This window comes from Alosa sapidissima, chromosome 18, assembly GCF_018492685.1.
Source record: "Alosa sapidissima isolate fAloSap1 chromosome 18, fAloSap1.pri, whole genome shotgun sequence".
Taxonomy (NCBI): Eukaryota; Metazoa; Chordata; class Actinopteri; order Clupeiformes; family Clupeidae; genus Alosa; species Alosa sapidissima.
Window position 1 is genome coordinate 18,227,780 of NC_055974.1, and position 14,900 is coordinate 18,242,679.

Consider the following 14,900-nt stretch of genomic DNA (forward strand, 5'->3'; position numbering starts at 1 on the left):
ATGTGTTTGGAAGGATTCCGACTATAGTCCAAGGAGCCTTTTCTACACTATTATTAGAACTATGTTGATTATACCGTTAGTTATGATTTCCTGATAGCAGAAACATTGTTTTTGTATGTGTGGTATGTACGGTAAAGGGACAAAAATATATTTCTTTGTAGTTTTGGATTTGAATTTAAACAAATTGCTCTCTGGCACACTTTCCTGTTCTTTTGTTTAGAATCTTTTCTATACTATTCCTGTATCTTTTGTGTATCATATTAGAACTAATGGAATATCATATTTTCTGCATACTCTCTACTTTTTGATTGTCACATGCACCATTACAACAATGCTTGTTATGTTGTTGGTTTTGATAAATTTAATAGCACACGAAGTGTGCGTGCGTGTGTGCGTGCGTGCGTGCGCGTGCGCGTGCGCGTGTGTGTGTGTGTGCGCGAGCGGCGCTCACGCGTGCGTGTGTGTGTGTGGTCAACATTAAAATGTAATTTTGTATGCTTTTGTGTGGATATATCTCTATCAAGAAGATGGCATTAATGTGGTAACTCGTTTAATTTGTTAGCCTTACATATACAGTATGAATAAAATCCACCTGACCTCTTGAATTGTATCACTGTCTTTTAGATTCAGTAGATATTCTTCAAATTCAAGCAAAGCAGTCAAGTTCCTGGTGAATCTCGGTGGTGCAGCAGCTGGGTGTGTTTCAGATACAGGAGAGAGTTTCTCTGAGCTCTTGTCCTCTGTGTGCAGCTACAGCACTTTCCCTTTTGGTTATAAGAACAGCTCTGTGCAGAGTGATGTGCTGCTGGATCTGTACTCCTGTGTGAAGCTCTATGAGTCTGAAACTAGCAGGAGGCTCCTTCCAGCATTTAAGCCGGTTTACCAGTCAGTTCCAGCACTCTGGTCCATAGACCTCTCAAAGAGAAAGGCCTCACTCTTCCTAGAAGTGCTCAAACTCCAAACACAGAAGAAACCAGTGGAGCTCATAGGCTGGTCAGATGAAGAGAGTGAAGTGAGGAGTTTCCTTCAGTGTCTGCCCCACATATCCCAACTCAGGTGTGTGAAATGTATTTTTATTCCAAATTTAAAATATTATCTTGTCTTTTATCATACATGTAATGGAATATAATATTGTATGGATCCTGATTGGTTTGGGTTATCACATGCTTTCACTATGTGTTTGGAAGGATTCCGACTATAGTCCAAGGAGCCTTTTCTACACTATTATTAGAACTATGTTGATTATACCGTTAGTTATGATTTCCTGATAGCAGAAACATTGTTTTTGTATGTGTGGTATGTACGGTAAAGGGACAAAAATATATTTCTTTGTAGTTTTGGATTTGAATTTAAACAAATTGCTCTCTGGCACACTTTCCTGTTCTTTTGTTTAGAATCTTTTCTATACTATTCCTGTATCTTTTGTGTATCATATTAGAACTAATGGAATATCATATTTTCTGCATACTCTCTACTTTTTGATTGTCACATGCACCATTACAACAATGCTTGTTATGTTGTTGGTTTTGATAAATTTAATAGCACACGAAGTGTGCGTGCGTGTGTGCGTGCGTGCGTGCGCGTGCGCGTGCGCGTGTGTGTGTGTGTGCGCGAGCGGCGCTCACGCGTGCGTGTGTGTGTGTGGTCAACATTAAAATGTAATTTTGTATGCTTTTGTGTGGATATATCTCTATCAAGAAGATGGCATTAATGTGGTAACTCGTTTAATTTGTTAGCCTTACATATACAGTATGAATAAAATCCACCTGACCTCTTGAATTGTATCACTGTCTTTTAGATTCAGTAGATATTCTTCAAATTCAAGCAAAGCAGTCAAGTTCCTGGTGAATCTCGGTGGTGCAGCAGCTGGGTGTGTTTCAGATACAGGAGAGAGTTTCTCTGAGCTCTTATCCTCTGTGTGCAGCTACAGCACTTTCCCTTTTGGTCATGAGAACAGCTCTGTGCAGAGTGATGTGCTGCTGGATCTGTACTCCTGTGTGAAGCTCTATGAGTCTGAAACTAGCAGGAAGCTCCTTCCAGCATTTAAGCTAGTTTACCAGTCAGTTCCAGCACTCTGGTCCATAGACCTCTCAAAGAGAAAGACCTCACTCTTCCTAGAAGTGCTCAAACTCCAAACGCAGAAGAAACCTGTGGACCTCATAGGCTGGTCAGATGAAGAGAGTGAAGTGAGGAGTTTCCTTCATTGTCTGCCCTACATATCACAACTCAGGTGTGTGAAATGTATTTTTATTCCAAATTTAAAATATTATCTTGTCCTTTATCATACATGTAATGGAATATAATATTGTATGGATCCTGATTGGTTTGGGTTATCACATGCTTTCACTATGTGTTTGGAAGGATTCCGACTATAGTCCAAGGAGCCTTTTCTACACTATTATTAGAACTATGTTGATTATACCGTTAGTTATGATTTCCTGATAGCAGAAACATTGTTTTTGCATGTGTGGTATGTACGGTAAAGGGACAAAAATATGTTTCTTTGTAGTTTTGGATTTGAATTTAAACAAATTTAGATATCTCTCTGGCACACTTTCATGTTTTTTTGTTTAGAATATTTTCCATACTATTCCTGTATCTTTTGTGTATCATATTAGTACTAATGGAATATCATATTTTCTGCATACTCTCTACTTTTGGATTGTCACATGCACCATTACAACAATGCTTGTTATGTTGTTGGTTTTGATAAATTTAATAGCACACGAAGTGTGTGTGTGTGCGTGTTAGTGTGTGCTTGTGTGTGTGTGTGTGTGTGTGTGTGTGTGTGTGTGTGTGTGTGTGTGTGTGTTTGTGCGTGTGTTTGTGCGAGCGGCACCCACACGTGTGTGTGTGTGTGTGGTCAACATTGTTGTCTTATCTCCTGCATATACTCTTCTTTATGAGAGAATTGCTGCTGCTGCTGCTGATGATCTAATAGCACAGATCATCTGTGTGTGAACATGTTTGTATGATCAACATTGCTGACATGGCCTCATTGGCTTTGTTTCTCATTTGCAGCTTCCTTTATCGTAAGCTGTATTGCAATGCAGAAGATGTGTTCAGGTTCCTACTGGATCTCTGTGTTGGAGCAGCTGAGCATTGCTCATCTACAGGACAGAGTTTGTCTGAATTCCATTCTCCTGTGTGTGCCTTCCTGTCTTGTGCATTTGATGATAAGGGTAATCTCTATGGTTATTCCTGTGACTTTATGCTGGATCTGTATTCACGTGTGAGGGGCATTGGGATTGAAATAGGCAGGAGTCTCCTTCCAGCACTTCAGCCATTTTACCAGTCAGCTCCTGCAGTCTGGTCCATAGACCTCTCAGAGAGAAAGGCCTCCCTCCTCCTAGAAGTGCTGCAACTCCAAACACAGAAGAAACCAGTAGAGCTGAGAGACTGGTCAGATGAAGAGAGTGAAGTGAGGAGTTTCCTTCAGTGTCTGCCCTACATATCAGAGCTCAGGTGTGTTAAGACATAATTCCTTTACTGATATCATCCTCATTGCCCGTTTCTCATCATGTCTATATATTTAATGGGATGATTGTTACGTGCCAGTCTAGGGGTTGGACACGCAACAAAAGAGTTGAGGTTGAAAAATCTCCAAAAAGGCGAACAAACGAAATATCAGTCAAGTGGTAAAGTGTTAATTTACAAAAAGTGGATATATAAAAATAAGGATAAAAAGAAAAGAAGTGTTAGCTCAGAAATCATAAGTACAAACATAAACAAAGGTAGCGAAGTAGAAACTTAATCCAAAAACAAGGCCTAAAGTCCAAGCCCACATCTAGGTCCAGCCAGCCTCTCACTCTGGCGATTCCGGCAACAACGGCAAAAGCCGCTGGGTGGAGCGTGGCAGGTGGAAAGGCGCAGCATGCAAAGTCAGGCAGAGCTTAGCATAGCTTCTGAGATGGGGAACAGCGCCCCTTTAATGCAGCAGTGCATCCAATCACCAACGGCAATATTGACATTGGCAATTAACGCCTCAACCGCCAGCACGTCCTGCAACAGAGCTCACACACAGACACAGGACAAAACAGAGCAAAGCAACACAAACATACCAGGACATAACACCCCCACCACCAAAAGTCAACATCTACAGTTGATTATCAAGATGATACAAAATGAAAGGACAGTACAGCATCAGTTCCTGTAGCATTTGCGTCCACCTTGAGTTAGAAAGGCAGCTGAAAACTTGGTACAGCAAGCACAGGAACGCTACAGGAAAAAAGCCTTCTACGTATCACAGCTCAGGTGCGTTAAGACATAATTCCTGTCTGGATATCATCCTCATTGCTCTTTCTCATCATACCTACATAATGGGATGATAGATTTTATGTTTCTGATCAGTGTTTTATAGTTATGATGACGACGATAATGAGGCATTGACTATGGTTATGTTTAAATGGAAGGAGAATGCATTTTAGGGTGTACTTCCTTTTTGTATGTTTTCACATTAAGATTTAAAGCATATCAACATGTTTATTTATGATGATGACTCATATAAAAATAATGTTGTTTGTGTTTGTGTGGATGAATACTTTTCTATCAAGATGGCATTAATATAGTAACTCATTTAATTTGATAATAATTGTGTGAACAAAATCATCCTGACTTTGACAGAACCTGAATCAGTTTCATTTGGGCGATTTCCCTGACGTCAAAGTGCACACAAATAGCTTAACTTAACCTAACAAATCCCATACTTTAAGTGGCGATTTCTTAACAGCCTGATTCTTCCTTTCCAATATTGGACAAACGTCTACACCACCAGGACGTCCTGCAACACTGCTCACACGTTTTATTGTGATGATAATGACTTATTTAATGAGAATGTAATGTTTTATGCTTTTGTTTGGATGTATACTGTATATCTCTATCAAGATGGCATTAATGTGGTAACTCATTTAATTTGTTAGCCTTACATATATGAATAAAATCCACCTGACCTCTTGACTTGTATCACTGTGTTTTAGATTCAGTGGATATTCTTCAAATTCAAGCAAAACAGTCAAATTCCTGGTGAATCTCGGTGGTGCAGCAGCTGAGTGTGTTTCAGATACAGGAGAGAGTTTCTCTGAGCTCTTATCCTCTGTGTGCAGCTACAGCACTTTCCCTTTTGGTCATGAGAACAGCTCTGTGCAGAGTGATGTGCTGCTGGATCTGTACTCCTGTGTGAAGCTCTATGAGTCTGAAACTAGCAGGAAGCTCCTTCCAGCATTTAAGCTAGTTTACCAGTCAGTTCCAGCACTCTGGTCCATAGACCTCTCAAAGAGAAAGACCTCACTCTTCCTAGAAGTGCTCAAACTCCAAACGCAGAAGAAACCTGTGGACCTCATAGGCTGGTCAGATGAAGAGAGTGAAGTGAGGAGTTTCCTTCATTGTCTGCCCTACATATCACAACTCAGGTGTGTGAAATGTATTTTTATTCCAAATTTAAAATATTATCTTGTCCTTTATCATACATGTAATGGAATATAATATTGTATGGATCCTGATTGGTTTGGGTTATCACATGCTTTCACTATGTGTTTGGAAGGATTCCGACTATAGTCCAAGGAGCCTTTTCTACACTATTATTAGAACTATGTTGATTATACCGTTAGTTATGATTTCCTGATAGCAGAAACATTGTTTTTGCATGTGTGGTATGTACGGTAAAGGGACAAAAATATGTTTCTTTGTAGTTTTGGATTTGAATTTAAACAAATTTAGATATCTCTCTGGCACACTTTCATGTTTTTTTGTTTAGAATCTTTTCCATACTATTCCTGTATCTTTTGTGTATCATATTAGTACTAATGGAATATCATATTTTCTGCATACTCTCTACTTTTGGATTGTCACATGCACCATTACAACAATGCTTGTTATGTTGTTGGTTTTGATAAATTTAATAGCACACGAAGTGTGTGTGTGTGCGTGTTAGTGTGTGCTTGTGTGTGTGTGTGTGTGTGTGTGTGTGTGTGTGTGTGTGTGTGTGTGTTTGTGCGTGTGTTTGTGCGAGCGGCACCCACACGTGTGTGTGTGTGTGTGGTCAACATTGTTGTCTTATCTCCTGCATATACTCTTCTTTATGAGAGAATTGCTGCTGCTGCTGCTGATGATCTAATAGCACAGATCATCTGTGTGTGAACATGTTTGTATGATCAACATTGCTGACATGGCCTCATTGGCTTTGTTTCTCATTTGCAGCTTCCTTTATCGTAAGCTGTATTGCAATGCAGAAGATGTGTTCAGGTTCCTACTGGATCTCTGTGTTGGAGCAGCTGAGCATTGCTCATCTACAGGACAGAGTTTGTCTGAATTCCATTCTCCTGTGTGTGCCTTCCTGTCTTGTGCATTTGATGATAAGGGTAATCTCTATGGTTATTCCTGTGACTTTATGCTGGATCTGTATTCACGTGTGAGGGGCATTGGGATTGAAATAGGCAGGAGTCTCCTTCCAGCACTTCAGCCATTTTACCAGTCAGCTCCTGCAGTCTGGTCCATAGACCTCTCAGAGAGAAAGGCCTCCCTCCTCCTAGAAGTGCTGCAACTCCAAACACAGAAGAAACCAGTAGAGCTGAGAGACTGGTCAGATGAAGAGAGTGAAGTGAGGAGTTTCCTTCAGTGTCTGCCCTACATATCAGAGCTCAGGTGTGTTAAGACATAATTCCTTTACTGATATCATCCTCATTGCCCGTTTCTCATCATGTCTATATATTTAATGGGATGATTGTTACGTGCCAGTCTAGGGGTTGGACACGCAACAAAAGAGTTGAGGTTGAAAAATCTCCAAAAAGGCGAACAAACGAAATATCAGTCAAGTGGTAAAGTGTTAATTTACAAAAAGTGGATATATAAAAATAAGGATAAAAAGAAAAGAAGTGTTAGCTCAGAAATCATAAGTACAAACATAAACAAAGGTAGCGAAGTAGAAACTTAATCCAAAAACAAGGCCTAAAGTCCAAGCCCACATCTAGGTCCAGCCAGCCTCTCACTCTGGGTGGAGCGTGGCAGGTGGAAAGGCGCAGCATGCAAAGTCAGGCAGAGCTTAGCATAGCTTCTGAGATGGGGAACAGCGCCCCTTTAATGCAGCAGTGCATCCAATCACCAACGGCAATATTGACATTGGCAATTAACGCCTCAACCGCCAGCACGTCCTGCAACAGAGCTCACACACAGACACAGGACAAAACAGAGCAAAGCAACACAAACATACCAGGACATAACACCCCCACCACCAAAAGTCAACATCTACAGTTGATTATCAAGATGATACAAAATGAAAGGACAGTACAGCATCAGTTCCTGTAGCATTTGCGTCCACCTTGAGTTAGAAAGGCAGCTGAAAACTTGGTACAGCAAGCACAGGAACGCTACAGGAAAAAAGCCTTCTACGTATCACAGCTCAGGTGCGTTAAGACATAATTCCTGTCTGGATATCATCCTCATTGCTCTTTCTCATCATACCTACATAATGGGATGATAGATTTTATGTTTCTGATCAGTGTTTTATAGTTATGATGACGACGATAATGAGGCATTGACTATGGTTATGTTTAAATGGAAGGAGAATGCATTTTAGGGTGTACTTCCTTTTTGTATGTTTTCACATTAAGATTTAAAGCATATCAACATGTTTATTTATGATGATGACTCATATAAAAATAATGTTGTTTGTGTTTGTGTGGATGAATACTTTTCTATCAAGATGGCATTAATATAGTAACTCATTTAATTTGATAATAATTGTGTGAACAAAATCATCCTGACTTTGACAGAACCTGAATCAGTTTCATTTGGGCGATTTCCCTGACGTCAAAGTGCACACAAATAGCTTAACTTAACCTAACAAATCCCATACTTTAAGTGGCGATTTCTTAACAGCCTGATTCTTCCTTTCCAATATTGGACAAACGTCTACACCACCAGGACGTCCTGCAACACTGCTCACACGTTTTATTGTGATGATAATGACTTATTTAATGAGAATGTAATGTTTTATGCTTTTGTTTGGATGTATACTGTATATCTCTATCAAGATGGCATTAATGTGGTAACTCATTTAATTTGTTAGCCTTACATATATGAATAAAATCCACCTGACCTCTTGACTTGTATCACTGTGTTTTAGATTCAGTGGATATTCTTCAAATTCAAGCAAAACAGTCAAATTCCTGGTGAATCTCGGTGGTGCAGCAGCTGAGTGTGTTTCAGATACAGGAGAGAGTTTCTCTGAGCTCTTATCCTCTGTGTGCAGCTACAGCACTTTCCCTTTTGGTCATGAGAACAGCTCTGTGCAGAGTGATGTGCTGCTGGATCTGTACTCCTGTGTGAAGCTCTATGAGTCTGAAACTAGCAGGAAGCTCCTTCCAGCATTTAAGCTAGTTTACCAGTCAGTTCCAGCACTCTGGTCCATAGACCTCTCAAAGAGAAAGACCTCACTCTTCCTAGAAGTGCTCAAACTCCAAACGCAGAAGAAACCTGTGGACCTCATAGGCTGGTCAGATGAAGAGAGTGAAGTGAGGAGTTTCCTTCATTGTCTGCCCTACATATCACAACTCAGGTGTGTGAAATGTATTTTTATTCCAAATTTAAAATATTATCTTGTCCTTTATCATACATGTAATGGAATATAATATTGTATGGATCCTGATTGGTTTGGGTTATCACATGCTTTCACTATGTGTTTGGAAGGATTCCGACTATAGTCCAAGGAGCCTTTTCTACACTATTATTAGAACTATGTTGATTATACCGTTAGTTATGATTTCCTGATAGCAGAAACATTGTTTTTGCATGTGTGGTATGTACGGTAAAGGGACAAAAATATGTTTCTTTGTAGTTTTGGATTTGAATTTAAACAAATTTAGATATCTCTCTGGCACACTTTCATGTTTTTTTGTTTAGAATCTTTTCCATACTATTCCTGTATCTTTTGTGTATCATATTAGTACTAATGGAATATCATATTTTCTGCATACTCTCTACTTTTGGATTGTCACATGCACCATTACAACAATGCTTGTTATGTTGTTGGTTTTGATAAATTTAATAGCACACGAAGTGTGTGTGTGTGCGTGTTAGTGTGTGCTTGTGTGTGTGTGTGTGTGTGTGTGTGTGTGTGTGTGTGTGTGTGTGTGTGTTTGTGCGTGTGTTTGTGCGAGCGGCACCCACACGTGTGTGTGTGTGTGTGGTCAACATTGTTGTCTTATCTCCTGCATATACTCTTCTTTATGAGAGAATTGCTGCTGCTGCTGCTGATGATCTAATAGCACAGATCATCTGTGTGTGAACATGTTTGTATGATCAACATTGCTGACATGGCCTCATTGGCTTTGTTTCTCATTTGCAGCGTCCTTTATCGTAAGCTGTATTGCAATGCAGAAGATGTGTTCATGTTCCTACTGGATCTCTGTGTTGGAGCAGCTGAGCATTGCTCATCTACAGGACAGAGTTTGTCTGAATTCCATTCTCCTGTGTGTGCCTTCCTGTCTTGTGCATTTGATGATAAGGGTAATCTCTATGGTTATTCCTGTGACTTTATGCTGGATCTGTATTCACGTGTGAGGGGCATTGGGATTGAAATAGGCAGGAGTCTCCTTCCAGCACTTCAGCCATTTTGCCAGTCAGCTCCTGCAGTCTGGTCCATAGACCTCTCAGAGAGAAAGGCCTCCCTCCTCCTAGAAGTGCTGCAACTCCAAACACAGAAGAAACCAGTAGAGCTGAGAGACTGGTCAGATGAAGAGAGTGAAGTGAGGAGTTTCCTTCAGTGTCTGCCCTACATATCAGAGCTCAGGTGTGTTAAGACATAATTCCTTTACTGATATCATCCTCATTGCCCGTTTCTCATCATGTCTATATATTTAATGGGATGATTGTTACGTGCCAGTCTAGGGGTTGGACACGCAACAAAAGAGTTGAGGTTGAAAAATCTCCAAAAAGGCGAACAAACGAAATATCAGTCAAGTGGTAAAGTGTTAATTTACAAAAAGTGGATATATAAAAATAAGGATAAAAAGAAAAGAAGTGTTAGCTCAGAAATCATAAGTACAAACATAAACAAAGGTAGCGAAGTAGAAACTTAATCCAAAAACAAGGCCTAAAGTCCAAGCCCACATCTAGGTCCAGCCAGCCTCTCACTCTGGCGATTCCGGCAACAACGGCAAAAGCCGCTGGGTGGAGCGTGGCAGGTGGAAAGGCGCAGCATGCAAAGTCAGGCAGAGCTTAGCATAGCTTCTGAGATGGGGAACAGCGCCCCTTTAATGCAGCAGTGCATCCAATCACCAACGGCAATATTGACATTGGCAATTAACGCCTCAACCGCCAGCACGTCCTGCAACAGAGCTCACACACAGACACAGGACAAAACAGAGCAAAGCAACACAAACATACCAGGACATAACACCCCCACCACCAAAAGTCAACATCTACAGTTGATTATCAAGATGATACAAAATGAAAGGACAGTACAGCATCAGTTCCTGTAGCATTTGCGTCCACCTTGAGTTAGAAAGGCAGCTGAAAACTTGGTACAGCAAGCACAGGAACGCTACAGGAAAAAAGCCTTCTACGTATCACAGCTCAGGTGCGTTAAGACATAATTCCTGTCTGGATATCATCCTCATTGCTCTTTCTCATCATACCTACATAATGGGATGATAGATTTTATGTTTCTGATCAGTGTTTTATAGTTATGATGACGACGATAATGAGGCATTGACTATGGTTATGTTTAAATGGAAGGAGAATGCATTTTAGGGTGTACTTCCTTTTTGTATGTTTTCACATTAAGATTTAAAGCATATCAACATGTTTATTTATGATGATGACTCATATAAAAATAATGTTGTTTGTGTTTGTGTGGATGAATACTTTTCTATCAAGATGGCATTAATATAGCAACTCATTTAATTTGATAATAATTGTGTGAACAAAATCATCCTGACTTTGACAGAACCTGAATCAGTTTCATTTGGGCGATTTCCCTGACGTCAAAGTGCACACAAATAGCTTAACTTAACCTAACAAATCCCATACTTTAAGTGGCGATTTCTTAACAGCCTGATTCTTCCTTTCCAATATTGGACAAACGTCTACACCACCAGGACGTCCTGCAACACTGCTCACACGTTTTATTGTGATGATAATGACTTATTTAATGAGAATGTAATGTTTTATGCTTTTGTTTGGATGTATACTGTATATCTCTATCAAGATGGCATTAATGTGGTAACTCATTTAATTTGTTAGCCTTACATATATGAATAAAATCCACCTGACCTCTTGACTTGTATCACTGTGTTTTAGATTCAGTGGATATTCTTCAAATTCAAGCAAAACAGTCAAATTCCTGGTGAATCTCGGTGGTGCAGCAGCTGAGTGTGTTTCAGATACAGGAGAGAGTTTCTCTGAGCTCTTATCCTCTGTGTGCAGCTACAGCACTTTCCCTCTTAGTCGTGAGAACAGCTCTGTGCAGAGTGATGTGCTGCTGAAACTGTACTCCTGTATGAGGCATTATGAGTCTGTAACTAGCAGGAGGCTCCTTCCAGTATTTAAGCCAATTTACCAGTCAGCTCCAGCACACTGGACCATAGACCTCTCAAAGAGAAAGGCCTCACTCTTCCTAGAAGTGCTCAAACTCCAAACACAGAAGAAACCAGTGGATCTCATAGGCTGGTCAGATGAAGAGAGTACAGTGAGGAGTTTCCTTCAGTGTCTGCCCTACATATCACAGCTCAGGTGTGTAAAGACATAATTCCTTACCTGACATCATCCTCATTGTTCTCATATCCAGGCATGCCTGCAGATGTACGACTGACACACTGAGCGTACCATCAGACTACTCGGCAACGAGAGAATTGCCTCTGTGTGTGTGTGTATTCACACCAAATTGGCCTACTATAACTTCCCAACTCTGCACAGTATTCCATTAACTGCATGACAGTAGGGTATTTACAATTTGTAAAGTTTGTAAACATGTTATCAAAACCAACTTAATGCAGAACTATATGCACGCACACACCTTTTGTTTGAGCAGGAGAGAGAATACAGTAGGCCTACTCACGCACACTACAGAAGTTGTAGTAGTCTGTAGGTTGGTGTGCGTACCATAGCATTCATTCCTGCAGGCGCCCCTGGTCATATCTACACATGTAATGTAATGATATATTTCACGTTTCATATCAGTGTTTTACGGTTATGATGATGATGATGATGATGATAATGATGGCAATGGCTATGGTTGTGTTGAAATTGTAGAACAATGTCTGTTAGAGGTTACTTCATTTTTAATGATTCCACATTTTAAGATTTAAGTATATCAACACGTTTTTTATGATGATGACTCATTTAAAATCATCCTGACCTTGACTTATCATTGTCTTTTAGATTCAGTGGATATTCTTCAAATTCAAGCAAAGCAGTCAAGTTCCTGGTGAATCTCGGTGGTGCAGCAGCTGAGTGTGTTTCAGATACAGGAAAGAGTTTCTGTGAGCTCTTGTCCTCTGTGTGCAGCTACAGCACTTTCCCTTTTGGTTATGAGAACAGCTCTGTGCAGAGTGATGTGCTGCTGGAACTGTACTCCCGTGTAAAGCACTATGAGTCTGAAACTAGCAGGAGGCTCCTTCCAGTATTTAAACCAGTTTACCAGTCAGCTCCAGCACACTGGTACATAGACCTATCAAAGAGAAAGGCCTCACTCTTCCTAGAAGTGCTCAAACTCCAGAAGAAACCAGTAGAGCTGAGGTGCTGGTCAGATGAAGAGAGTGAAGTGAGGAGTTTCCTTCAGTGTCTGCCCTACATATCACAGCTCAGGTGTGTGAAGACATAATTCCTTACCTAATGTCATCATCTGAAGCTGAAATTTCAGCTCACTTAAACAAATATTTTTTTTCTGTTGTTTAAATAAGTGAACATCAGTCCTAGTTATTATTTAATGTTTTGAAGAATTTGTCGGTTGTCTTGGAGCTAACTTAATACCTTATTATTATTTTGAAGATTGCATAGTGGCTGTGATGCCCAGTCTCTACTACTGGATTGTGCTGATGTTGGGTCTAGAGAAGAACTGACTCTTCTGGTGAAGTTTCTGGACTTCAATCTCAAGATTGGAGGGGACCTATACAGCTCTAAGTGCAGATCTTTAGGGCGGGTGCTTAGCTGGGTAGCCTCCAGACTGGACCTCACCCTGACACCTGAGCACATCTCTCTCAGGGGAGTCAGGCTGCTCATCAGAGGAGTCAATCACCATAAATTGAGGTAAAAAAAGATTCTGTGATCTCTGCAGCCAATGAATAATTCTGTCAACAGTGTGGTCATGTGTACATAAGGCGTCTTCTCTTTGGTAACTGGTGTTTTATTCTGTGTTGACTTCATCAGGTTGAATGGCAAGATGGTGATGAGGCTGGTCAGAGCAATGAGGACTGGGAGAGGTTTGGCTCCAGTTACTGTTGAGGAGCTCAGCCTGGACCTCAACAGTACAGGTGTCTCTCAGAGAGTGCTGTCCAGGGTCCTGAGCGGCCTGGCTCTCCTCCTCAGACTCTGGACTGTCCGGTGTCTGGATCTGACATCTTGCAGGGTTGATGGTCACTTTCTCATCACCTTTCTCTGTCATCAGGACCCTCTGAAGCTCAGGTGAATTCATAAATAAAATCAGTTATTCAATTTCTACAATGTTTTTCCATCGCTAATTGTGAAGCAGTAGTCATTACTGATCAGCAGTGAGCAGTCAGCAGTGCTAACAACAACAAGGTAGTAATACCTAAGTAAGTAGTGAAATGGGGAAGTTGCCTTGATGGTGTTTTGGGACCCCAACTAACTGGGTTAACTTGCCTATACATTTTGATACATGAATGTGTCTGCTACTGTATATTACAGAATGCAAATGTAAATGACAAATGTGACGGCAGTAATATGAAATGGGTTCCCACAGGTGTGGAATTTCTGGAATATCATGTAATTTTGGAAAGTCTATTCCATACAAGAGAAGTCAGGGAATTTTTTATCATTTTGGGGGCAAAGTCATGGAATATCGGGGAATTTTGTTGTAGCAGTTTAAAATTTACTTGACAAAATACATTAATAGAAATATATTTCCATTCAGAATTGGTGTATATCTGGTTATTAGCTTTACTGCTTGCTTGAGTAGTTGCGGTTAGCCCAACTTTGTATATTTTTCATCTCTCACTGTAAAAAAGTAAAAGATTCTTGAATGCTACAGTACATGACTGTTCTGAAGTCTTTGATCGGTACACTCTACCCTTCATTACTGTATATACTAGGTCATGGAATTTTACATTTCACTTAGAGTGGGAACCCTATAAACTAATAGTAATGTTATATTGTTAATGGAAAATCCATAATTGGTGTCCCTTTTCCCTCTTTTGGACTCTCCAGACTGAATAAGGAAGATATGCAGCAGCTGTTTCTGCTGGTGTCTGAAGTACAGGAAGTGGAACTCACTCAGTCCTTCCTGGATAAGGTTGGAGGTGACCTGACCAACTGCACTTTGACCCCAGAAGTGCTTCTCTTCATGCTTCAGCACTACTCTGGACCTGTCACTGTGGACTTAAGGAAGAGCAAGATCACAGAGAGGAATACTAGAGAACTCCTGCCCCTGCTGGACAGGATACGGTTTAAGAGGTAGCAGGAATCCACACACTCTGGATGATCATGCGCCTACATAACTTTTGAAGTTTGTTTTGTTTGAATGATAATTATAATTAGTGGAGTGTGGCTGTAAATAAATACATACAATATACATCTTAATTTAACTGATCTCTTCTAACAGTCCTTACATCATATAGCCCTTATGTAACATACAGTATATCATTTGGCCTGTGATGGATAACGACTATGACCTCTTAGGCTCTCTCCAGGATTCATAATGTCCATCATCAGAGAGATCTACCAGACTC

At 40.4% G+C, this 14,900-nt stretch overlaps 1 protein-coding gene across 1 annotated transcript in view; it reads left to right on the forward strand.

Moving 5' to 3' along the window:
• The window catches only part of LOC121689383, a 36,668-nt gene that overhangs the window by 17,774 nt on the left and 3,994 nt on the right, over positions 1-14,900 (forward strand). The window contains exons 14-26 of the mRNA XM_042069130.1: positions 625-1,056; positions 1,799-2,230; positions 3,022-3,465; positions 4,977-5,408; positions 6,196-6,639; positions 8,120-8,551; positions 9,341-9,784; positions 11,296-11,727; positions 12,376-12,801; positions 12,985-13,242; positions 13,363-13,617; positions 14,380-14,625; positions 14,851-14,900. The exon at positions 14,851-14,900 is cut by the window's right edge and continues 208 nt beyond it. Coding sequence (XP_041925064.1) covers positions 625-1,056; positions 1,799-2,230; positions 3,022-3,465; positions 4,977-5,408; positions 6,196-6,639; positions 8,120-8,551; positions 9,341-9,784; positions 11,296-11,727; positions 12,376-12,801; positions 12,985-13,242; positions 13,363-13,617; positions 14,380-14,625; positions 14,851-14,900 — 4,727 coding nt within the window. The remainder of the gene's footprint in view (positions 1-624; positions 1,057-1,798; positions 2,231-3,021; positions 3,466-4,976; positions 5,409-6,195; positions 6,640-8,119; positions 8,552-9,340; positions 9,785-11,295; positions 11,728-12,375; positions 12,802-12,984; positions 13,243-13,362; positions 13,618-14,379; positions 14,626-14,850) is intronic.